The sequence below is a fragment of the Lutjanus erythropterus genome, chromosome 21 (genome assembly GCF_056507025.1).
Source record: "Lutjanus erythropterus isolate fLutEry1 chromosome 21, fLutEry1.hap2, whole genome shotgun sequence".
Taxonomy (NCBI): Eukaryota; Metazoa; Chordata; class Actinopteri; order Lutjaniformes; family Lutjanidae; genus Lutjanus; species Lutjanus erythropterus.
This window is the reverse complement of record NC_139337.1, coordinates 26,760,284-26,784,703: the sequence shown is the minus strand read 5'-3', so window position 1 is coordinate 26,784,703 and position 24,420 is coordinate 26,760,284. Positions and strand designations below refer to the sequence as shown.

The following is a 24,420-nucleotide window of genomic DNA, read 5'->3' as shown; positions in this document are numbered from 1 at the left end:
TAAATACTGTATTTTCTTTATGAAGTTTGGTCCATCTTATTGCAAACCATTCACCTATAGCATTTGTAAAATACAATAAAGACATTCATGGCGGGGTAACAGGTGAGGGCTGTCCGTACCAACAGGTGAGACCTGTGTGTGTGGGTTGAATTTGCATAGTCTGAAATATATAACCAGTCTACAGTCTGTCTGAGTCTGTTCATTTTACTACCTGGGCACACAGTGGATTAGCTTCACAGGCGAGACTGAGAAGGATCAGTCAGGACTGATGTGAGGAAAAGTTGAGAAAAGGTAGGTGGAAACACACACACACCCTCCAAATATGTATAAACAGATGAGAAAACACACACACACACACACACACACACACACTCAGAGCTGAAAACTCACTCTACTTCTCTCATGATGGGTCGGGTTCCGCTCGGGGAGGAGTTTCGTGTGTCTCCGAGCCAATCAGGACGAGCGGAAACAGGTCAGGTAGCCGAAGAGGACCTCAGAGAGAGCGCAGGCAGGGCAGAGCAGCCACGCACGACAGGAGGTAAGAGCGCACACACACATTGACTCACACACACACACACACACCTTTAACTCTGTGAGATCAGACTTCCCCTCAGGGCCTGCAGTGGATGTGCATCAGTGTATAAATGTAGATATACCAGCATTACCACTTCTGTGTGTGAGTGTGTGTGTATGAGTGGGTGTGTGTGTGTTTGAGTGAGTGTCAGAACAGAAATAGGACAGTGCCATTTTAGTCACTAAGATTAGAAGAAGTGTTTTGAGGACTCAAGTGTCAGGGTTTGATGAAGATGCAGCAAGAAATGACCACATATGTCCTAATAATGAATATCATACAAGCAGACAGTTTTTCATGGCAAAATGTTATTTTTTTAAATAAAGTTTGGTCCTACAGGTAAATTATTTCCCTCATAGGAACATTTTACTGTAATTATAGTTAAAAGATTTTCAAATCAGGACCATACTTGTCATTATAAATATTTGTGAATATCATATATGCAGAAAGCTTAGTATTATGTTATTGAATGTTAAATGTTAAATTTTATGAATGAAGTTTAGTCTTGCAGGCATTTTAAAAAACTTCAGAAGATGATCAAATCCGTAACCACAAAATCATCTGCAAATCGAGGCGGACAGTTTTGCAAATTACCCCACTGTGGGACTAATAAAGGATTATCTTATTTATATCACCAGCTTAAATGTTAAATTTTCTGAATTAAGTTTGGTGTTGCAGTTAATAATTTCTCTCACTGTAACATTTCACTGTAGATATGGCTGCAATCAGTGACCATATTTGTCACATTTGTGAATATTATACAGCGGACAGTTTTGTGTTTTCATGCTTAAATGGACCAGTTTTGAGGGACGTGCTTAAAATATTAAATTTTCTGAATTAAGTTTGGTCTTGCTGGTAAATTATTTTCCTCACTAGAACATTGTACTGTAATTATAGTGAAAAACTGTAAAAAGATGTTCAAAGATGTTCAGGGACCATATTGGAGGAACTATTAATCTCACTGAAACATTTTACTGTAATAATAGCAAGAAACCCTTAAAAAGATCAGATTATGGACGGATGATTGTCATTATAAACATTTGTGAAAATATATGCAGACAGTTTTGTGTTTCATGCTTAAATGTTCCATTTTGTGAATGAAGTTTGGTTCTGCAGGTAAATTATTTCCCTCACAGAATAATGTTACTGTAATTAAAACCAGAAAAAACATTAAAAGATGTTAAAATCAGGAGCTGTGTCTGTCATTAAAAACATTTGAGAATATAAAGGCAAAAAGTTGAGTTTTTCATTCATAAATGTTGAATTTTTTAATCAAGTTTGGTCTTGCAGGTAAATTATTTCCCTCAGAGACATTTTACTTAAAAACCTTTAAAATGTGCTACAATCAGGGACCAAACTTTAACCTTTGTGAATATCATATAAGCAGTTAATTAAGTCTGGTCTTGCAGTTAAATTCTTTCTCTCTCTACTGTAAATATAGCTGAAAAACCTGTTAAAAATAAATCTTTTTAAAAAACATGCTTAGGACAGGGACATTATTTATCATTATAAACATTTTTCAATATCATATAAGAAGAGTTTATGTCTGAGTGTTTCATCCTTAATTTATTTTTTCTTTTTTTCTTGTAGCTAAATTTTTTCCCTCACTGGAACATTTTGCTGTAGTTACAGTTGAAAGCCTTAAAAATATTTGGACCAGTTTGTCACTATAAACGTTTTGTGAAGCAGACAGCTTTGCATTCAAGTGCTTTTTTTTACAATTAAGTTTGGTCTTGCATGTAAATGAGTTCAGTCATCAGAACATTTCAGGACTCATACTTCATCAGAAACATTTGTGAGTATAGGCAGACAGTTTTGTGTTAAATCCTTAAATGTTCACTTTTTTGAATGAAGTTTGGTCTCGTAGTTAAATTAGTTGAGTCACCAGATCATTTAACTCTTATTCGAGCATAAAAAAAAAAACTTTCAAGCGATGTTCAAGTGAAAGAGATCCAAGTGCTCCGTGCTTCTGTTTGATAATGTTTTGGTCCGTCACCGTGTGTGTCCATGTGTGCTTAAAAGCGTGTGTGTGTGTGTGTGTGTGTGTGTGTGTGGATAGAAAGCAGGTCCCTTCTGTGTATCACTCTTCTATTTATAGAGAGAACAAATCCCAGATATGAGAGGAATCCTTCTACCACTTACGAGGCGAGAGAGAGAGAGAGAGAGAGAGAGAGGGAGGGCGGAGAGGAGAGGAGAAGAGAAAGAAAAAGAAAGAGATGAACACTAGAAAGAAAATGAATAGAGAGAGAGATGGATAGAAAGTGTAAGTGAACAGGCAGAAGTCCAGGCGTGAATAAAAAAACAGGTTATTAGACGATACAGTAGTTTGGCAGCAACAGGTAAGTTACATCTGATTTGTTTATGGTGTGCATTTGTGTTTGTTTGTTTGTTTGTTTGTTTATGTGCATGTTTGAATAACAGGTGTGTTTAGGCCTTTACTCTGAGTTCATTTTCATTCAGCATGTCTTAAAGGAACAGTCTGTAAGTTTTCAGTAACCCGCAGTGCCACTTCTTAAGTTAAGTTAAAACTTATTTGGGTCTGTTTTAACTAACTTTTATTCTTTAAAGGTAAGGATGCAATGTTCTATGTTTTTCTTATTGTCAACAAATCTTAGTCTCTTTCACATTTCCTTCCCTGTGGTGCTCAGCCATTATGCCCAATGGTTTCTAATGTTTAAAGGGTTGGTTTAACGCTTATTTGCTTTCTTAAGAGTGAAATGAGAGCGATGGCACCACTCTCATGTCTCTGTGCTAAATATGAAACTACAGACAGGACATGGTTAGCTTAGCTTAGCTTATCTTAGCAAACATCGGCAATGCTTTGTGCCAAGGAATAGTTCAGCAGATAAACTATAATTTGTAACTAACTAAACTTGTTTTTCGACGTCAGTATTAGAACAACAAAGAAGATATAACATGCCTATTAGTGATCTTAGAGCTTAGAGGAGCTGGTTGGGCCCATTTTGTTACTTTTGGACAGAGCTAAGCTAGCTGTTTCCCTATTTCCAGTCTTTATGCTAAGCTAAGCTAATCACCTGCTGGCTGTAGCTCCATATTTAGCATATAAGAGTGGTATCACTCTTTTAAACTAAAATCTTTGCAAGAACATGAATAAGCTTCACAAAATGTTGAACTATTCATTTTAAAATGGCTCATAAATGGCTATATAATTTAAGATTTTTTTTTTTTACAAACCACCAGTGTGGCTTATTTATGTGTTTTTGAGGCACATGGAATATGTTTTATTTGCTTTGGCTACACAGGCAATACTTCATCGCTGGTTAGCACCTGGCTGCTAACAGTAGCCTGCAAATGTAAACAAGCTAGCAGCTGTTAGCTTTTCTTTCATGGGGATTTAGGAATTTTATTGCCAACGTGTAAATGTCCCTGCAAAATGCATCCCTCGACTGATACTATTTTGCAGGGGCATGTCGCTGCATCCTGGACCCGCCCAAGATGATTGTGATTGGTTGATAGAATACAAACTTTGTCTCCCCCATAGCAGAGTGGTAATGTGTGGAGCCAGACCCATGTCCAGAGAAAAATCTGTGTTTTTCCAGCTATAATGACACTAAAATGCTCGAGTGAAGATAATAATTTGACTGCAAGACCAAACTTCATTTTAAGCATGAATCACTTAAACACTAATCTGTATGCCTGCAGTTGATGATAATGGACATGTGTCAAGCTGTGTCCATAACAGTGTCATTAGTTTTGCAGGTATTTAGTAACCAACTAAAGTAAAGTCAAGATCTTTCAGGCTTCATCCTCCGAGGACAATGAATGTTTAAACAAAATTTTCATTGCAAACTAACAGATTATGAGATTCTTCAGTCTGGACCAGAGTGATGGACAGACAGACATCGCCATAAAGCCATGCTGTTACCATGGCTGCCGTAAAAACAACATATTCCCACTTTTATTATTATTAACAAAACAAGAAATCATACTTTTTTGTTCTTCAGTTATATGCAGCTTCAGCTTTATAAACACCACCTATCGCTGATGTTCCAGAAGTGCAGTGATAACTAAAGTGTGATTTACGGTTACTGCAGTGTTTGCGGCGAGTGCGGAGGGTCCACACAGAGCTCCACACTCCTGTCAAAATATGAAACTGGCCTCTGCAAACAACCCTACCTCTACCTTAACGCGTGCACATTGCACACAAGAACACACACACACACTTGACCTCAAAGAGGCTTTTTGTTAGGCATCTGCACAAACCCTTCACAGGTTTCAGTGTTTGAAGATTTGAATAATTTAAAGTATGTGGAATGATTGTACCTGTGGTTATGAGCGTGTTGGGGTGTGTGTGGTCATATAGTATGTGTAAAAGTGAAAGGGCTTGTCAGGCTTTGCAGCGTGGCGTCAGAGGGCAGCTGCTACTCATGGCCAACATAAATATCATCCCCTTGTGTAAGCACAAGCATGTGTGTGTGTCTGCGGCTGTGTATTTCGGGGTGTCCAGGCTTTTGCTCTCATGTCAAGGACAGCAAAGCTCTTACTGTATGTTGTTGCACAAACAGCACCCTGGAAACGGTATCTAAGCGCTGCCATCGAAGGCAGCAGCAGCAGCGGCAGCAGGTGGAGGGCTCGGGACACTCTGTGGTTCTTTGGTCGTCTCTGCTGTGAGCCACTCATAGATAAGATAAATAGGCCATGGAAACTTCTACGATCGGGAACCACTTGGGCTGATCTGTGAAACTGCAAAACAGGAGGGAGGAAGTAGAAAATAACAGACAACATGCTGAGATAAAAGGAGGAAGAGGGTCACAAAGTGAGGGATTCATAGGAAATTAACTTAGATCAGTTATACTTGTAAAAGCTGATTCTAGCAGATATTTAGTGCAGGACAATTATATTTTACAATTTTAATGCTGAAGATGATCTGGATTTGATGTGAGAGTGGCGTGACACAACAGAAAGCTACAGAATTTAGATCATCCGGAGGATCAAAAACACTGTAAACTGTTCATTCAGCGCCCTCAGTTACAGCAGATTTACCTCTCAAAATGATCAGTTATCATTTCAGCAATGGGTCCTTAAATTCTAACAGAGGTGGACAAAATTTATTTTTCGTGTTTTCTGGGAATCACTGATTTTTCTTGCTGTAGTGACAACTTTGACTTACAACCTTGAAGTGAAACCTCATATTCAAACTGTTAAAGTAAAGCATCTGTAATTAAAAAAAAAGAAGTGGTGAAAGATTGGTATGAGCAGGCGTGTAGCTCCCACTGAGGACACCAAGGTCATGTCATCTGTATTGTTTCTGGGTCTGATCTGCTTGGTTGAAGTCGAAAGTGCCTGCCCTTTTCCAAACAGTCTCCAGGAACGACTTCCCAGATGGTTTAGTGTTAAAATCATGACCTCATGTTCAGAGGCTAAAGCTGCACATCCCACACAAAAAGCAGTCTTTAGCATCCTTAGCAGTCAAATTGTGACACCGTGCCTGTGATGACACAAAATGGTCATGATAAACATAAGTGACTAGTAGAGTGATTTTGCACATGTGCATTTTAAACACTGCCACCTAGAAAATACGTCTATATATAGTACTAATTTGATTTCCAAATTATGTTGTGATAACTGGAAAACAAATTAAATATGTTGCCACTGAACATTTTAATGATCCATTCAGTATCAACATTCTGCAGCTTTGAAATATTTGACTATATTTAAATTTTCTCATTACATTGATTTAAAAAAAGTTTAAAGATATAATCCACAACATAACAAAAATAGTATAGACTTATGTAATCCCTTCCAATCACGATCCAGTAGAAACATGTATCAGCTGAGACCCTGTTTGGCTGCGTTCAGGACGTTTCACCAACCCAAATTTGACGTCCTGATGCATTTCGGAACAGCTCAAACAAATCCTAGTTAGAGACCTTTTGTTTGCTGTTGTAAATTAGTACATGAACATCATTTCAGTGGGAGACTGGGTTGATATTTTTTCTGACTGTCAATAGATCCCATGACCTTAATTTATCTCTACATCAGACAGTATAGTGCCAGAGCAGAGGTGTTTATGAATGAAACTGTATATTTGTGACCCAGTTTCAAAGGTTTCAGTCTTCAGGAGGAATGAACGACCTCAGGGCTGGTTGCAGCAGACGGGAGGGAAGCTGGAAGCTTTGGTCCTTTAGTGGGATTTATTATTAAGAAAATTATAGAATAATTCCATAAATCCATGTTGGTTATACAGGTAATATGCTGCAAACTTTAACAATATGTAACATGCAATTAATGCATGTGTTTTGTTGTTATTCAAATTGAATATTTATGTTCATGATATTTATAGTCGTCATTGCTGCTTCTGAAATGTATTTTAATTTACATTTCTTTCACTACATTAAATGTAAAGGATCACTGTCACACACTTTTATTTTGACATTCCCAGCTGTCTCTCCGTCTCCCTCTCATGAATGATTCAGAGAACAGTTCCTCTACCTGCTTCACTCTGTAAGAGTCGCTAAGCAACTGAAATGCTATCCCAGACCTTGAAAACCACAGAAACAGAGTCCCAGTGCCCCCAACACACACACACACACACACACACACACACACACATTTAAATACACACGGCTGAATGTCTGTGATCTGTGCTTCCTGCAGGTCAGTGGACTTACCGGGGGGATTATGTCCAAACCTTCGTCCAACGTTAAGGCCCTTCAGGTAAAAGATTTGCATCTGTGTGCACTGTCAGCTGTGGATGTGTGTCCTGCATGCAACTGTCACTTAATTTTACTACTTTAAAAATAACATGCTGAAGTTTTGCTGTCAAACAAGAAGACAGTAACACTGGTATGAGTTTGATTTCTACCCTGACAAACAATCAAGAATAAAATTGGAGAAAAGCTTCAACTGAATGGCAAAATACGGCCATGCTTGTAAATCTGTTTTGAATGTCATCACCTTGTATGCTTGTATTTTGAATTTATATACAAAGCAAAATAAAAGGTACTTTATATTTGATTCTTTGGTGTGTGGTAAAAAATGGTTTGCAGCATAATTTGCAAAGTACAATTTTCTGGTCTCTGCCACACTTTTTATACATAAACTAGTGCATGATACAGACATTAGGGTTGGACGATGTTTAAAGTAAAAACATCATGATGGACGATGATACTGTTGCTGAGTCTATAAGGGCCCTTCGTCTCGCAACAACATGCTAGTAACTTAGTTGTGTTTACTAAGAAAATTAGCAGGACACAGAGACACAGTGCATTGAAAAGCACTAGTTTTTTTTTACGGTAACTCTAACACACTACCTAAAATACAGAAGGCTTTTAAATCACGAGGTTATGATGGTAGAGCCATTATCAGCCATCATGACGGATGTCCATCTGCCAAACCTTAACAAAAAATGGCTCCTCTTTAAAGGTACGATTTCCTCGTTTTATCTTGGCTGGTTGGAGGCGGAGTCCTTCCTTCAGAATTTCCACGTTCTGTGTCACGTTCACTGTCCTTGATGCTTGTGTGTTGCCTTCATGCATATTTACTGCCTACATCCATGGGGTTGCAGAGCAGAATGGGCCACCCTCCATGTATCGACAACAAAGCTAACGCAGCAGTAAAACGCACCATGCTGCAGGAAATCTCCACAAATGGCAACATAAAAAAGTCACAAGCATCCAACCAAACAACTCTTTCTTTTGTTGGCTTCAAATGAAGCTTAATTTCATGCACTTTCTCTTAACTGTCCCTCAATTTTTGTCCAACATCGCCGCAGCCTGTAGGAGTCGCCACTTTAGCATCTTAACATACTAACACCAAGTTTACCAGGTTAAACCAATAGTTCCCAGCCCTGGTCCTGTTGGCTCACTGTGGTGCATGTTTCAGATGTTTCCCTCTTTCAACACACCTGACTGAAATGATCAGCTCGTCATCAAGCCTCTGCAGAAGCCAGACAGTGATCTGTTCATTTAAATCAGGTGTGTTTGTGCAGGAAAACATCTAAAGCATGCAGGACAGTGGGTCCCATTACGACCAGGATCTTGTATTGCTTGCCAATTTTTTAAAGCATTGATTCACAAATTGTAACATGCACTAAAGTTTAAAACAAGAGGGGCCTAGCCTCATGAAAAAAGAAGATATCCCCGCTTTTCACTTGTCAGTAGCACAGTATTTCAAACTTGTGGTTATTGTGACACACCTAGAGGAAACAACCTTTTGCTTTCTTGTGATAACTGGTTGATTACCTAGTTTCCTCGAAATATCAAAGCTTAAAAATAATTACAAGCATTTTTTACACATTTAAGTATTTATTGGCAAAGGCAAATACAGAGTTCAGACTGTGCATATACAGTGTCAAGGCTTTGTTAGTGCAGAGTTGTAGCGAGGCAAAGGATGAGGAGTCGTCTGTATTACTGTGTGTGTGTTTGTGTAAATGTGTGTTTTCTGTTGTAATGGCTTTGTGAGTGCGTGTCAGAGAGGGTTTCCACCATCGTCTCTCTTCTCATTGTGCTCATTGTCATGTCTAACCATGGGGTAGGCATTTGGACAGAGGAGTTTTATACACCAGTACAGTACAAACATGAGGTTCATCATTTAGTCTCCGTCTCGCCGCTTCATCATCAGTTATTAATGTTAATCACAAACAAGAACAGCAGCACAGCTTTACGTTATAAATAATTAACATTTTCATAATAAAAACTGTCTTTAAAGTTCCATATCAGCAAGCTAGTTTTAATATTTTATCTTTCAAAAGCATCCCATATCTTTATTATATTAAATTCTTATTTTCCAGACACAGTATGAAAAACGATTCTTACTGATTCAGGTAATGCAGGTAATGTAAACTCTCCCTGTTTGTGTTTAATGCAGCTGCAAAATCCAACATTTACAAGTGCTTAGCTTCCGCCAGTCAAACACAAACAATATAAAAATATACAAGATCTCATTTATAATGTCAGTGTTTGATTTACTTGTAGATCTGAATTTCTGTGAACACAAACATGTGACTGTATGAGGATTTTGCTGTGTTCTTAAAAGCACTGTCAAGATTGCACAGCAACTGTATGACTTTGACAAAAACAACAATTGACCCTTTCTAAGTCCCGCCCACTTTTGATCTGTGTTCCAATGACAGCTGAGCAACTTTGGTATCTGTTCCTGTTTCCTGTACATAGATATGCTGTATGCTAGGCTCCTCTATGTTGAAAAGAAAACATTGGAGGTAAATATCTTACAGGGACGAGAGGAGGTTTGGGTCTAAATTAGAGGAAGTAATATGTTTGGTTGGGTGGTGGACGGAGGATTTATGTGTGCATGCTAATGTTCGCTAATGTTAGCAAAACACTAGCTAACTATAGAGTTGGGGATTGATGTACAATGGCTAGCTAGTTAGCTATTTTTTTTTTGCTAACATTAGCGATTTTAAAGACTTGAGTAGCAAAATGAATTCACATTTCAACAATAGTGTCAGCAAACCACCCAGACACTGCAACAAGTACAACAACCCCACCCTTTGTAGCCTCCATGTTTTTCCACACGCAACTTAAAAGCTCATGAACACACCAAAGTTGTAATAACAACTTCCCAATTTGGGAAATTGGAGCATCAGAGGAGCATGTGAATACAACAGAAGTTGGGTAACAAGCTTGGGAATTATATTTTATAAGGTAAAACAGGTCAAAAAGTCAGTCTGTAAACTTAACTTTAGTTTGTAAATGTGTAGTTAATGCATTTTGGCTTTGTAGGGCAGAATAGTGCAGCACTAGCATACAGTAGTACAGGAGTGAGAAGGGACATCTTGGTGGTAATGTTATACAGAGAAAACCGAAAAACTACAGTTTTAATTAACTGTCACTGAATAATAAATAATTGGAAAACAGGGTCTGTCTGGGAGATAGGAAATCAATTTAGAAACTGTAACGCTTTATAAAATGGTTAAGAGTGATGTAAAATATTTTTGACTTGTAGTTAAATGCTGCACAAACACCAGCAGGGACCTTGAATGAGATGTTCTGTGCAGAACAACTGAACTTATTTCTCCTCTGGCCACAGAGGCTAATGACTCCCATAGATCACCTTTTACACTGGACACTCTGTTTTATAACCAACAACTATAAAATAGAAAACAACCACCAAACAGTGCTGCGTCGATGCTTTAAGGGCTGTTACAGTCTGCAAATGTACCCCACTAATGCAATAGTGATAAAAGATATTTGGTCAGGGGTGGGTGTCTCAAATCTGAGCCAGAAAGAAATTAGGTTTTGGTTATTCATCCTTATCTAGACGTTCCCTTCATGTTCACATAGACTTTCTGCAACTTTACTCAGGGGGCAACCTTTAAAGGATTATTTCACCTTCAAAATAACCGATTATTTTGTCAAATACGTGTTAAAGTTTGGTTGATCGACACACAGAAAGTAAAACTCTGCAGCTCCATCTCAGCCTCCATCTGTCTGTAGCTCCAAAAAGCAAACATTAAAGGTCCATTAAATTCTTCCAAACAGCTTGTGCAGCACAATTGAAGCATTTTGTGGCCAAATGTTTCCAGTAAGTCCAATATTTACTTCTCTGATACATATCCCTCACTGATATTGCTCTGGCTGTATATGCAACCAAAAGTGGGGGAGCAGAATTTAATCAGTTTGCGTTATTAATGGAAAAAAAAAAAAAAATAAAGATGATAAATAAGTAAATATTTGGGCCCACGGTGCAAACGCTCAGCTACAAAACACTTGGAGTGTTGTGCATAGACTGTTTGGAGAAGGTTTAGGAGAACACAAATCATGTGTTCATTCCATCCACTGGTTTCTATTCATTTCAAACTCTGGTGCTGTTAAATCAGTTCTCCATCAGTGAGCATCAAGTCTGCATACATTTTTCTCAAAGTTACATTATACTTATTATGACTTTGCAGGTTTTATTTCTTTAAACAGACACTAAAGAGCTTAAGTCTTACCCTATAAAGTTTAGGGATTGCCCAGAGACAGATCTGAAAAACAACTTATCTGTTAATGTAATTTAAAAGCAGAGTTGAGAAGCTGAAAAGACGCTGGTTTGGCATTTTAGGAATGTAGGGAGGCTCAGATGGAAATACAGCACATTATTTCAGAGTGTGTTTGGTTTTACTGTAAATGGTGTTTGAACAGGGTTAAAGGAAGAGTTAAGTATTTTGGGAAATATACACTTATAAATATTCACATTATACATTACTGAGTACTGATCCGATACTAATATATTAGTTTACAAAAAAAGACAGCTACTGTTGTGTTTGTGATTTACGGAACGTCTTGGTTGATAGAGGGCTTTGCTTGTTGCTAAAGAAACTGCTAACAGTAGCTGCCATTTGCTAGTTAGCTCGGTTAGAAAACCACCTTGGTACTGTACTACCTGTCATCAAACTGGCCTCCGTCAGTTTCAGAGGCTGCGATCAGACGGCTAGCTGCAAGGCGGGGGGAACTTCGAGTCTGCAGCTACAGCCAGGAGATAATTAGCTTAGCTTAGCATTAAGACCGGGGGCAAGTGGAAACAGCTAGCCTGGCTTTGTCTTAAGTATGTATCATACAAATTATAACCTTAGTGAGCTATAAAGGTGCTGGTACAAATGTATAAAACTTTGGACAAAACCAGGCTAACTGTTTCCTCTTGTTAGCAGTTTTTATGCTAAGCTTACTGTAACCTGGCTCAAACAGATCTGAGAGTGGTATCTTAGCAAAAAAAACAAAAACAAACAAGTTTCCTAAAATGTCACACTATGGTTGAATATTTAGTTTATGTTGAAATAATCCTTTAACCTTTGGTTGCGCCCAGTGGAATGTCAGAAGATGATTGCTAACAGCACGCTAAGCACACAGACGGTAAACAATCCCAGCCAAAGCAACATTACAGTGATACAAATCTGAGCAAACATGCTGCTAATGAGGCGATTTCTTCCAGAACTTTCTAACCAATCTTTAAACCTTAAACTCTGGGGAAAAAAAATAAATAAAACCAGCGTCCTCTGTGACACACACACCACACTCCCTCTCTGTACAGCTGTACAATATGAGCATATATACAATACATTACAATACAGTACAATGCAAAACATCAAATCCAAGTGGCAGGACGTCAGGGCAGGCAGCAGTAGAACATCAAGTTAGCAGGCAGGTCTCTGAGCTCTGCATGTGTGTGTGTCGGTGTGTTTGTATGGATGTGTCCCAATTTTCATAAAGACACATTGCTCTTTTAAGGACGTGATGAAAACCAGGAAGTCGTGGTCATAACCAAAACAAGGGGTTTTGAGGAAACAGCACACACGTACACACACACACGCAGAGACAGGGAACTTTATTTGTTTAAAGTGTTGAAAGTATCTCATTGGCTGTTCCTGCTGTCCGTCAGGCTAATTTGAATATCCCGATGGGAGCTCTGCTTCCAGGGGCGGGACATCCTGTCAAGAGGAGAGAGGAGACGGTAGACACAGAAGAGGTAAGACAACACACACACACAGAAGAAAGTGAAAGTAAACATTTACCAGCAGGTTTATGTAACTTTATCAAATCAGATCACAATAGTTTTTGTGTGCAAACCAGAAGCGTATTTCCTTAACTTTGACTTCATTCACTCTGTTTGTGTTGCATTGATCCGCAAAACACACTTTTCCAATGTGTACTGCCATAAAACCATGTCAAACAGATTCTTAATAAATATGTAAAACATACATTTATCATATCAAGATGATGATTATTGCACAGGTGTGCCTTAGACTGTTGACAATAAAAGGCAGTTTTATCACACGACAATGCACAGATGTTCCAGGCTTTGAGAAAGTATGCAATTGGCCCTTGTGAAGTCCCGCCCCTTTTATAAGGTTGAATCAGTTCCTCCTTTCCTGTTTTCTTAACTTAGATATGCTATGTGTAATAGACTAATCTACGCTGGAAAGAAAACCAAATTTTGAAAATTACATCCTTCTGATCAACTCAATAGTCACATCTGAAGTTAGCTAATGTTAGCAAAACACAAGCTAACTAGCCTGCTAACTTAAGATGTGACTACGTATATTTCACTTTTACAGGTCTCCCAGCCAAACTTGCCTATGCTCCTGACTTTCCCAGGAGACATCCTTTTCTCATTGCCCTTCCCTGGTTTCCAACTGGGGTCACAATTCTCCCACGTTTAAAGTCACCAAAATGCAGAAAACAGAGTCTATAAAATTCAAATTTTCTGAGGGAGAACCCTGAGACCTCTGCTTTGGCAGGTTTTCCCCCAGTACCATCTTTTAACCATCTTTAAAATGTAGTTTTCTTTTCAACATAGATGAGCCATACCTAAGTACAGGAAACAGGAAAGGAGAAAGAGGACAGACGTACTGCCAGGTACTAAGTTTGCTCAACTGTTATTGAGCACAGAGCAAAAAGGGGTGGGGCTTATGAAGAGTCCATTAGCATGCTGACTGCAGGAATGTCCATCCAAGCTGAATCAAATGTTCATTACAAGACTAAAAGCATCTTCAATGTCATGTTTGAGAGTCCGGCCTCACAACCGCAGACCACGTGTAACTAGTTCAGCCCACATCCAACTTTTTTACCTGCATGGTCTCCTGAGACCAACCAACCAGACAGCTGATGCTACTCTTGGTTTGCACAACCAAAGAAATTCTGCACAAACTGTCAGAAATCATCTCAGGGAAGCCCGTCTGACTGCCTGTCGTCCTCACCAGAGTCTTGACCTGACTGCAGTTCATGACTTGACATGAGGTGAGTGGGCAAATCCTCACCTTCGATGGCATCTGGCACTTTGCAGAAGTGTTGTCTTCACGGATGAAACCCAGTTAACACTGTGCCGGACAGATGGCAGACAGCGTGTACGGCGCCATGTGGGCGAACAGTTTAATAAGGTCAACATTATGAACAGATTGATACCAATTTGAATGCTCAGAGACAGAGACCAAATCTCCAGGCCTATTGTTCAGCCATTCATCTGCCACCATCGCCTCAAGTTGCAGCAAGATAATGCATGGCTCCATGTTTCAAGGATCTGTAAACAGTTCCTGGAAGCTGAGAACATCCCAGTTCTTGCATGACCTGCATTCTTACCCGGCATGTCACCCATAGGACGTTTGATATATTTGGTAGTCATGTGAGGTCCATAGTTCAGTGCCTAATAAATGTCTCTTTGCAAGATTAAACTGCGCATTTTAGACCTTTTATTGTGACCAGTCCAAGACACACCTGTGCAATACTGTTAATCAGTGTTTTTATATGCCACACCTGGCAGGTGGATGAAAAATTCGTGAACAAAATTTGAGACAAATAAACCTGCTTCTGTTTGTGTCATTTTATCTTAGGCCCATTCACCAGACCAGACCAGCGCTCCTGCCCAGACGCCGGAGGAGAAGAAGGCGTTGCCGGGCGCAGTCAAACTACCAGGTCCCGCTGTTAACCTATCAGAGCTGCAGAACGTCAAGAGCGAACTACGATGGGTCACCAAGGATTAACATGTAGGTGATCAAAATCGTACCAACGCGCCTCTGAGTATCCTCTTCTTCATTGTTCTGGCAAGCTACTGATCCTTGTTTTCTTTTCTTTCGACCATGGCTACAAACTGGGCTTGCACATACGATGAAAGCGTTCATAAAGAATTGTTATTATGTCAAATGAGTAAATATTTTATGAATCTGGTTTGGCAAGAAGTCATTCAGGGACAACAAATGTACAGTATGTTGTCCTACATAGTGACCTCATTTACTGTATGTTTTGGGTCAGTTAAACCCCAGAGAGGTCAAACAAACTGCTAAAAAATACAATTAGGAAAATCCATGAAGTATTAAAGTGATCAAACAATGTAAAGTCTGTTTTCTGAGCTGTTTAAAAAGGTTCCCAGGGCCCCAAAATGAACAGAAGGCTTCAAATATGAAGAATTTCTACCCAAAACACCAACAATCTTTGGCTGTTGTGGGTTAAAACCGTCAAGTTTTAACCTTTATAAAAGTTATACAGATGTGTCTAATCAACAGGTTATTTGCATTTCTTTCTTGTCTTTTGAAAACGTTATTTGGACACACTAAATTTCCAGGGATCTTTCGTGATCTTACTTGAAATATTACTTGAAATATTCAGCGCAGCTCTTTTGATTGCTGTGCAGTGCAGACGTGGTCGAGCTTAAAGGGTCCAAAGAGAAAAATGCAAATCAGAACCAAAGTGTGACAAGAAACACACAAAGATGAGTTTACCAACCGAGTCACCGGTTCTTTGTGAACGATGCAAATCCTGTTCAGGTGTCTGAAAACAACAAATACTCGGTCTAACTCTGCAAATACACGTCTGCATGTGCACACAGAGCGGCTTCTGTGCAGCGGAGCAGGAAGTATTCAGATCTTTTACTAAAGTAAAAGAACACACTGGCATTAATCAGCAAGCAGCATTTTACTGTTGTTTTCTACAGGAAACATTAATCAACGATTAATTGAACTGAAACTATTTTGATAATCAATTAATCACAGTTTATTCCATTTTTAAAAGAGAAAAATGCCAAATATTTTAATGACCCAGTTTCTCAAATGTCAGTTTTTAATGCTTTTCTTTCTCATGTATGAAAGAAGACTGAATATCTTTAACGTCTGGATCGTAATCTATCTAAATTGATCCCCTCAGGCTGTGGTTAACTGGCGTTTTTCACCATTTTCTGACATTTTACAGACAGAGGAATGGAGAAAATCATCTGCAGACTAACTGAGTGCAAATAATCATTAGTTGGAACCCCAGATTAATCAATCAATTAATCAGTCGTTAGGTTTATAAAACGTCATACGAGTGAGAAACATCCATCACAAGTATCCAGAGCACAAAATTATTTTTAAATTCACTGCAATTTAAGAAAAAAAAAGCAGCAAATCTTCACTTTGAGTAGCTGAAACCATGAATCATGTTAATGAAATGATCATTTATCAAAAGAGATCTTTTTTTCCCATTATAAATTCCCCAAATAATCAATTGACTGTTTCAGCTCTAAATTTCACTGAGTAGTTAAATCTTTTATATGCATCATATTTTAAAAGGTCTTCATATGATTTGTATGTAAAATTTGAATTTGTAAAGTAACCAGGAAACGGTAGTTGTCAAGATAAATGTGACGTAGAGTACACATATAAATTAGGAGAAAATGTACATATTCTAGTAGAGATTTGTCAAATTTTAATAAAAGCACAGAAAATTCTTCCCACAGATACACACAGTGTAATCACTCCATATCTTGTCTGCACACATCTACAGTTTCTACATGTTTCTGATGCAGGAAATTTAGAGTTTCACATCCACACAACCTGCATGTCAGGAAACAGCTCAGACACTGGGAGGACATGCAAACTGGGAAAACCCCAGCTGGACAGGTCGATTTGCTGAAAAGTGACAAAACTAACCACTGAGCCGTCATCCTGTTAAATCATGTAAAAAAGCCCGGAGGTTTGTTTTGGTGGAGTCGGGGGGATAAAATGAAGTTTTCAACCAAAAAATTATTAGTCCCTGGATATTTGATGTAAAATGCTGTATTATTAATTCAGTTTAATTGTTTTTTCAGGAGAATCTCAACAGTGAGTCAAAATACATCATATATAAAATTATTCTTATCATTCTACTGAAAACATGCTGAAGCCTCATATGTCGCCTGAGAGTCAGCGAAAACAGGCCACAAACACATACAGCTGTGTGCGACATGAGGGTGTCAACATTTTTACCAACTCATAACTTCTGTCACCAATAATAATCAGAGAAAATTCATTATAGAAATCTAAGTAAACACTTAAATATCTTTTATCTTCATAGTTTCTAGGTGTTTGTCTAAGATCTGAGTCACCTTTAATTATTTATGGTGCCTGAGAGGCAAGTAAGTCTGATCTGAATAATTCCTCTCCTTTCTTTATGAAATAAGAACAAGTGAAAAACAGGTTTTGTCAGGATAACTGGTAACTTTTTAAAGTCATTTTGTTTTGTTTTGTTTTTATGTTTTTGTTGTTGTAATACTCATTTTGGCCACCAGAGGCTGAAGTTCACCATTATCTCATGTCCTAAATATGACAAAGCATTAATGTTTCCCCTGGGTGAGTTTTAATTTTCTCTGTGCACTCGAAACACAAGGTACAAACTGTATGTTAGTTTAGATTTTTTTTTTTCATCAGGTCATAAACACAGGAAAGAAAACAATTTAGATCAGACTTTAAAAACTGATTACCAGAATTTTCTCACTTACCTCTCAGACCTTAAAAAAACTTCTACCATCATTGTTTTTATTTTTATTTGGAGTTAAAACTGAGGCCGTTTATTTTTGGTGACATTGAGCAAATGCTGAATTGAAATGAATCATTAAAATGCACGACTGAATCACTACACAAACCCTATTTGTGGAGGAGTCGCTATGAAGTGGCATGCAGGAACTGTGCAGTGACTGTGTAGCTTATGAACACCAGTAGAGTTCTTTAGCTCCCTCATGACAAAACGATTGAATCACTACTATACAAAAGCTAAATCTAGTATGATACTGAAGAGGCAAATAGTAGAAAATGTGTCCTTTTCAATGGTAGTTCAAAACAGATTGTGTAGAAATGAAAATAGATCAATAGTAAGAGGTGGCAAATAGAAGGTATACTGCAGTAAATGTGAAGGCATTGTGTAGTAATTCAATAATAAATGTGAAGGAATGAGTAGTTTTTATCTAGTTGTTTCCCAAAAGCTCACAGTGAGACAGAAGTAATTAAGTAGTAATCATGCAGTGATTTAAACAGTCATTATGTAGTAATCATCAGTAGGCACACGTCCCAAAACTCTATTCATTACAAATGAAATTATAGAAAATCACTATTAGTTTGCTGCACATCTTTATGGCAATGAAGTAGTGAAAAACTAGACTTCTGCTCCTCCTCTTGGCTCCGTTTTCAGGATTTAGAAAATCTGACCCTGAGGAGAGACTTAGAGCAATCAGGCTGGTAAAATAGTTGATTGTCTTATATCCAAAACATTTAGTGTTCGACCACATTTCTTCAGAATTTATTGCACCATTATTCTCTTAAAAAGGCACTAGAACTGATTGTCAATCAAAGACAAAATAATAGAACAGCGAAAAGTTTTTTGTATTATAGATTTAAATACATTATGTCATAAACTACCATGTAATCTATACAAGAAATTAGAAATAATTTAAGATAAGTGCATTAGCAATACTCAGATTCACATCACATTTTTGATGCTGCTGCCTCGGAGCACTGTGACCAATTTGATCCTAATTTTGTAATTGCTAGCTTGCCTGGAGTGAAAGTGGCAGCTATTAGTGTGCAACTAAGAGACGCTGCCGGATTCTTTAAAAGCTTTAAGCGTCACAAATAAAAATCTATTGACCTGCAGAGCGTCGGAGTGGAAACACAAATCTCAGAACCCGCGGTGTTATATTTGTGCCTGAGGCAGCACGTCGCCACATGAATTAAATTTTGTTGAGATATTATCGTCACCGAGGAATAATTTAGTTTGAGCTCGGGAGCTGACGAAAGTCAATCTTGTGAGGTTATTGTGCACATATGTGGCAGCCCAAACTAGATTTTTACATTATTCTTTGCATGATAATAACGCCACTGCAAGTACAATTTATACACTTGCAAAAAGTCTTTTTCTGTCTCATTGTATGCTCATGATTCAGGCACAAATTGAATTTTATAAAAACCTTGACAAAGTAAATCAAAACTATCTGTCTGCTAGATACCTACAAGGGATAACAGAGAAAAATGTGCGTTTTTAATCATATTTTATGTCCTTCAAATATGTGGGAGAGTTTTTTACTGCATATGAAATTGTGAAGATTTTTGCAGTCAAATTTTTGCATTCAACCCTAACAAGACACTAAACTATTATATATGAATATCAGTGTCATTATGTCTGAGTTAGAGTGTGATAAATGCTGAAGACTTCACAGCTGCAGTAGCTGCAGCTCACCACCAGGGGTCAGTGTGTGCCGCTGCACAGCCTTTGTTTGGGTCAAGCGACGTGTGTGTTGATGGCTCTGTGTGTGGGCTGGAGAGGTTGAGTCAGGATCTATATTTATACTTTATATGAGTGTGTGTGTGTGTGTGTGTGTTTTAGAGAATGTGTGTGAGTGTTGAGGGGCAGTCTGTGCTGCGACTTTCTCAGCGGGACACAGAAACCACAATATCCAAACACTGTGGCTGTTCTGCCCTGCCCAAACCATGTGGGAGTGGTGTGTAGGAGATAAATGAGAGAGAGAAGCCGGAGCTGCCGCAAGTGTGAGTTATAAACACGTTTCTCTGAGGCAGGAAAAATAATAATAATACTACAGGCTATTTCTGAGCAGGTTCACAGTGTGCACTTACTCTGGGAAAGTGACAAAAATACTTAAAGAAGTCAGCAGCACCGCACTACATCCTCCTGACTTCTGACTGTGCTTTTGAGCTGACTCCGTGTCCCATAATGCAATGCACAAAGAAAACAGAGGAGCGTCACAGCTGAAAAAAAAAAACAAACAAACAAACATGAAGTGAAAATAAAGTGTTAAATATTATAAAACTGTTTTGTTTTACTGAAGGTTGATGGTCATCAGGTTACACCATAGGAGGGTAGGAGGATTCTTTGTACAAACCTTTCACAGATGGTTCTACATAGGTAGAACTCCCTGAAAAGGTTCTACCAGGAACCTCTTCCTCCTATTGGGGCAAGCTAAAGAACCCTTTATGGTTCTAGGTGGTACCCTTCTTTCTAAGAGTGCAGTTGATCATTATCTTGTGTCCAAATCTAGCAGCCACTTTGATATTTTACCAGGATTTGGCTGCTGCTGGTGTTAATTTCCCACCCTGACGGTTGTTCCAAGGTTGCAGTTTGATTGACGTTCTTCAGCTCAGCGTCTTGTACACAACATGGCCAAAAGTCTGAGAACACCCAAACATTACACCAATATGTGACTGTTGAACATCTCGTCCCAGAACCATGTGGGCATTAATCCACTGTCACAACCGCCTCCAGTTTTCTGGTTTTCGGCGTTCCACCAGATGTTTGAACCTGGCTGCAGTGATTTGCTCAAATTTGATGGTTTGGTTTGTGCACCAACATTAGTGTGTACATGTGCCGACACAACTCATGTCTGTGCAGGAGATCAGCGTTTTAAAAGTCTCTGGAGACCCTTTTCCACCAAAACCGCTCTGGTTCTTGAACTGGTTCTGTTCGAGACTCTTGGAACCTTGGCGATATTGAGTGAATGACAAACAGAATGTGACATACCCACTTTGGTTCTTCCTGGATGATTTCCTTTTGTAGAACCCCTTTTTTTTTGAGGAAAGAGTTCTTCAAGGATTGTTGAGATCACTGAAGAACTCTTCTGTCAAGGGTTTTTGTACCATGCTAAAAAAAAAAAGGTTCTCAGTAGAACCACCTGGGTGGTTCTAGATGATAACCCTCCAAATATAAAAAGGTTCTCTGTAGACCCCCCTGGGTGGGTTCTAGATAAAACCCTTGGAATATAAAAAGGTTCTTGTTGGAACTCCCTGGTGGGGTCTTGATAAAATTCTTGAAATCTAAAAAGGTTCTCAGTACTACAGCGCCCCCCTGAGTGGATTCTTGTTCATGACCCCTGTTGATGGCAGAGGGTGTTCCACTACAGTATGACCTGTAGAATGTGACACGCTCACTTTGGTTCCCAAGAAAAACTAATAGTTTTTTGGTTCCAGCACAGAACCAACTTTTTTAGGTTATTTATTTTATTTGTCTATTGGTAGAAATGCTCAGAATGGTTCACAATCAGCTGCTTGAACAGGAATGGGTCCGGTTCCACGTTGGTGGAAAAGGCCTCTGAGTGTTCAGCGTTCAGTATTTTTGTAGCTTCTGACTGGATCTCTGGTTTGAAGTTTAGTTTCTCTTCTGTGTTGCTGTTTGTACTTTCAGGTATCTGCTTTATTTTTTTACTCTCATTTTTGTTTTCAGGAGTCGTGTTAAGTTACTGCTGATTAAATCCCTGATTTTGCTGCTTCACAATAAAAACTTTTAAATCACAAAATATATAAAATACTTGTGAAGAATTCAGAATAAATTAAACGTGATTATCCACCATTTCACCATTGCACAAAACAGAAATGGAAAAGAGGCATAAGAGTAGCAGAAGTTACTGACAGAGGCAACAAGCCTTAATGCTTCTGCCTGAAACAGGTGAAAATTAGTGTGTCCATCACTGGAACCAATAAATACCTGTGACTACTGCACTGGAGTCACTCGACCAAGGAATAAATGTTGATTGTAACCTTTCAAACTGAGGACAAAAGCCACATGTTAGTGGGTTTTTTGTCCAGTGGAAAGTGCTTAAGAGCCTCAAATGAAAGAGTTCCTGACAGGGCACGCCGTATTTTTTTCTTCACCTGGAGTCATTTAGTCTAATCGGGGTTGATATGTAATTGTCGTTATGCCCTCTGGGGGGCAGTGTCTCTCTAGAGTTACTACTCTACTCTGAGCAGGCCAGCCACTTCTTAACTTTATTTATGGACCTGGCTTTGTGCACAGAAAGCAGATAAAAGTTAAATTTACAGGTAAGAGCATACCAAATAGTCTAAAATATCATTCTTTGTTGTAGCAGTAAGATTGTCTCTGCTTACAGAAAACTGATCATAAATGTCACTTATCATTGTGTTTGTCAAGACAGAAATATAGTGGACCTAGCTACTCTTTTCTGGACATGGAAAATCAGTGAACTGCAACATGCAATCCTTCAAAAATACATACAGTTTTAAATAGTTAATTGCTTTTATTTCAATTATACTCAACTGAAGGGTAGTTGCTAATTGCTATACAACAACTAGAAACATAAATTTTGACCCCTGCACTAGAGACAAAGGCAAAACTAAAATTAATTAAAAAGATATAAAGCTAACCTAACTAGCACACAATTTAGCATTGGACTGCACTGTCTTTAAACAATTTGTTTTTATTTTATTACACTCTTTTCTCTCTCAGTCTCTTGTATTTTCCACTGGGCTTCAGTTTAACATCACAGTTCAGTGTTTCCACTGATGTTTAACCTGAAGCCTGAAGACCTGCGCTGCCGCTGCGAGGTGTTTGTGTGACTGAAACTGGAGCCTTTGAGATGGAAATAAACAGAAAAATGTGTCTGACGGCGAGACGCAGGCGGGGAAACAGAAATGGAAAAAGGTCAAGAGAGAGATAAGTACAGAGAGAAAGCGGGTGATGGATCAACCAGATCTAATATTTCTCCACAGTGAATTCGGTGACCTGGCCTTCTCCTCGTCGTCCCGGCCCTCACGCTGTCTGTCTCTCAGGGGTCAGCGGCTCTGAGAGCGCTGATAGCAGATGGTGAAAATCCCTCACAGTGTCTTTATCTGTCTCTTTCCTGCAGGATCCTCCAGCCAGGCGGAGAAGGAAGGCTGATAATCTTCATACACACAGACTTGCCCACTGCCACTGACGACTAACAAACAATCTACAGCCTAATCCCAACATGTTCGGAAACAAAAACAGCTCTCTGTGAAGCCAACGTCTGAGTGACCACCAAGAAGCAGCAGCGTTCATAAACTCTCTGTCAGTCATTAAAAATATCTGTGTTTATCTTATCGTGTCAGTTGGGATTCTTTTGTCACTAAATCCAAATAATAATTTGCACAAAAAGTTAAGAGATAAGGCGACATATTCTGACTTGTGTCTGCTGCAGATAAGACTCCACTTTACTTGGACTTTTAGAAGTAAGTGAGTTGTATTGCAATAACAGCATATTCTTTGTTTTTTGGGGATATTTTTACATCTGAAATAGCTGGTTTAAATTTAAGTAATTCCCTTTCCCTTCTAACTCTGTGATGACCGACTTGAAGACACTTCTTTTCTGTCAAAACTCCTCCAAACTATTCAGCACTGATTTATACTGACGCTTTCTATTAATTAATTAATTTCTAAATGTTGTAACAAGTTGAAATGGGATTTAAGTTAAACTGTACTACTTTTTTGGGATGGGGGGATTATAATGTTTTTGTTGTTTCATTGTTATGATTCCCAGAAACTGTTATCTTCAGGAAAATATTGCAATAAATTAAGATGGTTCTAAAAATCACCGTCCAATTTCTTTTATTCATTATTAGCTACATCTCCTATTTCAGTAAAGAAGAGTAGTGGTTGTCTGTGCTTTATAATTGTAATTAAAACATTTCTAAGTTTTTAGCAGCATGTCTCTCGTGGCTGTAGACTCTCAAGCTCTGTTCCAGGCAAAATCGGATTTTCCAAATTGAAACTTCCTACTGCTGATGACGCCAAACTTAAACAAAAAACATGGCTGACAGTGAGAACTGATGTTTCTTTGGCAAATGTACACACAACTGAACTCTAAGAGGTGCAGCCTCTTTGTATACATACTGGAGTCTGAATCTTTTCATGATATTATAGACTGTAGATGATGAAATCCCTAAACTCCTTGTAACTGCACGTTTAGAAACATTGAACTTCGTCCACTCCATCTTTTGAGGATGGCTATTTAATACACAATCAGGTATATCAGGTGTTTTCTGACCATTCCACAACTTTCACAGTCTTTTGTTACCTCTGTCCCAACTTTTTTGGAACATGTTGCGGGCATCAAACTCAGAATGAGTCTATATTTCAAAAAACAAAGTTTAAATGAGTTTAAAGCTGTTGTTTGTTTGTTTTACACAACGTTTTTGGAATAGGTGTTGCAACAGTGGCGACATATTTTGAAATCAATTTACATGCAGAACAGGTTTTACCATGAGATGATGAGTTATTTTAATTAAATACAGGCAAATATACTTTAAGTCGCCTTTTAATTGATGGTTTATAATGTGCAGTTTCATGGGTGTTGTCATTGCTGCAGGACATTAGACAACTGCGTCTTCATGAGGTCTGGGTAGATGG

The 24,420-nt window shown here is 38.5% G+C and overlaps 1 protein-coding gene across 2 annotated transcripts; it reads left to right on the top strand.

Moving 5' to 3' along the window:
• Positions 1 to 267: 267 nt before the first annotated feature.
• smpx (small muscle protein X-linked) lies at positions 268 to 23,602 on the top strand. 2 transcript variants are annotated; one of them, XM_084747634.1, is made up of 6 exons: positions 268 to 291; positions 430 to 538; positions 7,190 to 7,249; positions 12,911 to 12,997; positions 14,859 to 15,011; positions 22,901 to 23,602. In XM_084747634.1, exons 3-5 carry the CDS (start codon positions 7,214 to 7,216, stop codon positions 15,006 to 15,008), a joined length of 273 nt encoding a protein of 90 aa, XP_084603760.1. In that variant the 5' UTR covers positions 268 to 291; positions 430 to 538; positions 7,190 to 7,213; the 3' UTR covers positions 15,009 to 15,011; positions 22,901 to 23,602. The 2 variants fall into 2 exon arrangements, with proteins under 2 accessions (XP_084603760.1, XP_084603759.1); XM_084747633.1 differs by lacking the exons at positions 268 to 291; positions 430 to 538 and adding an exon at positions 2,755 to 2,910.
• Positions 23,603 to 24,420: the final 818 nt, after the last annotated feature.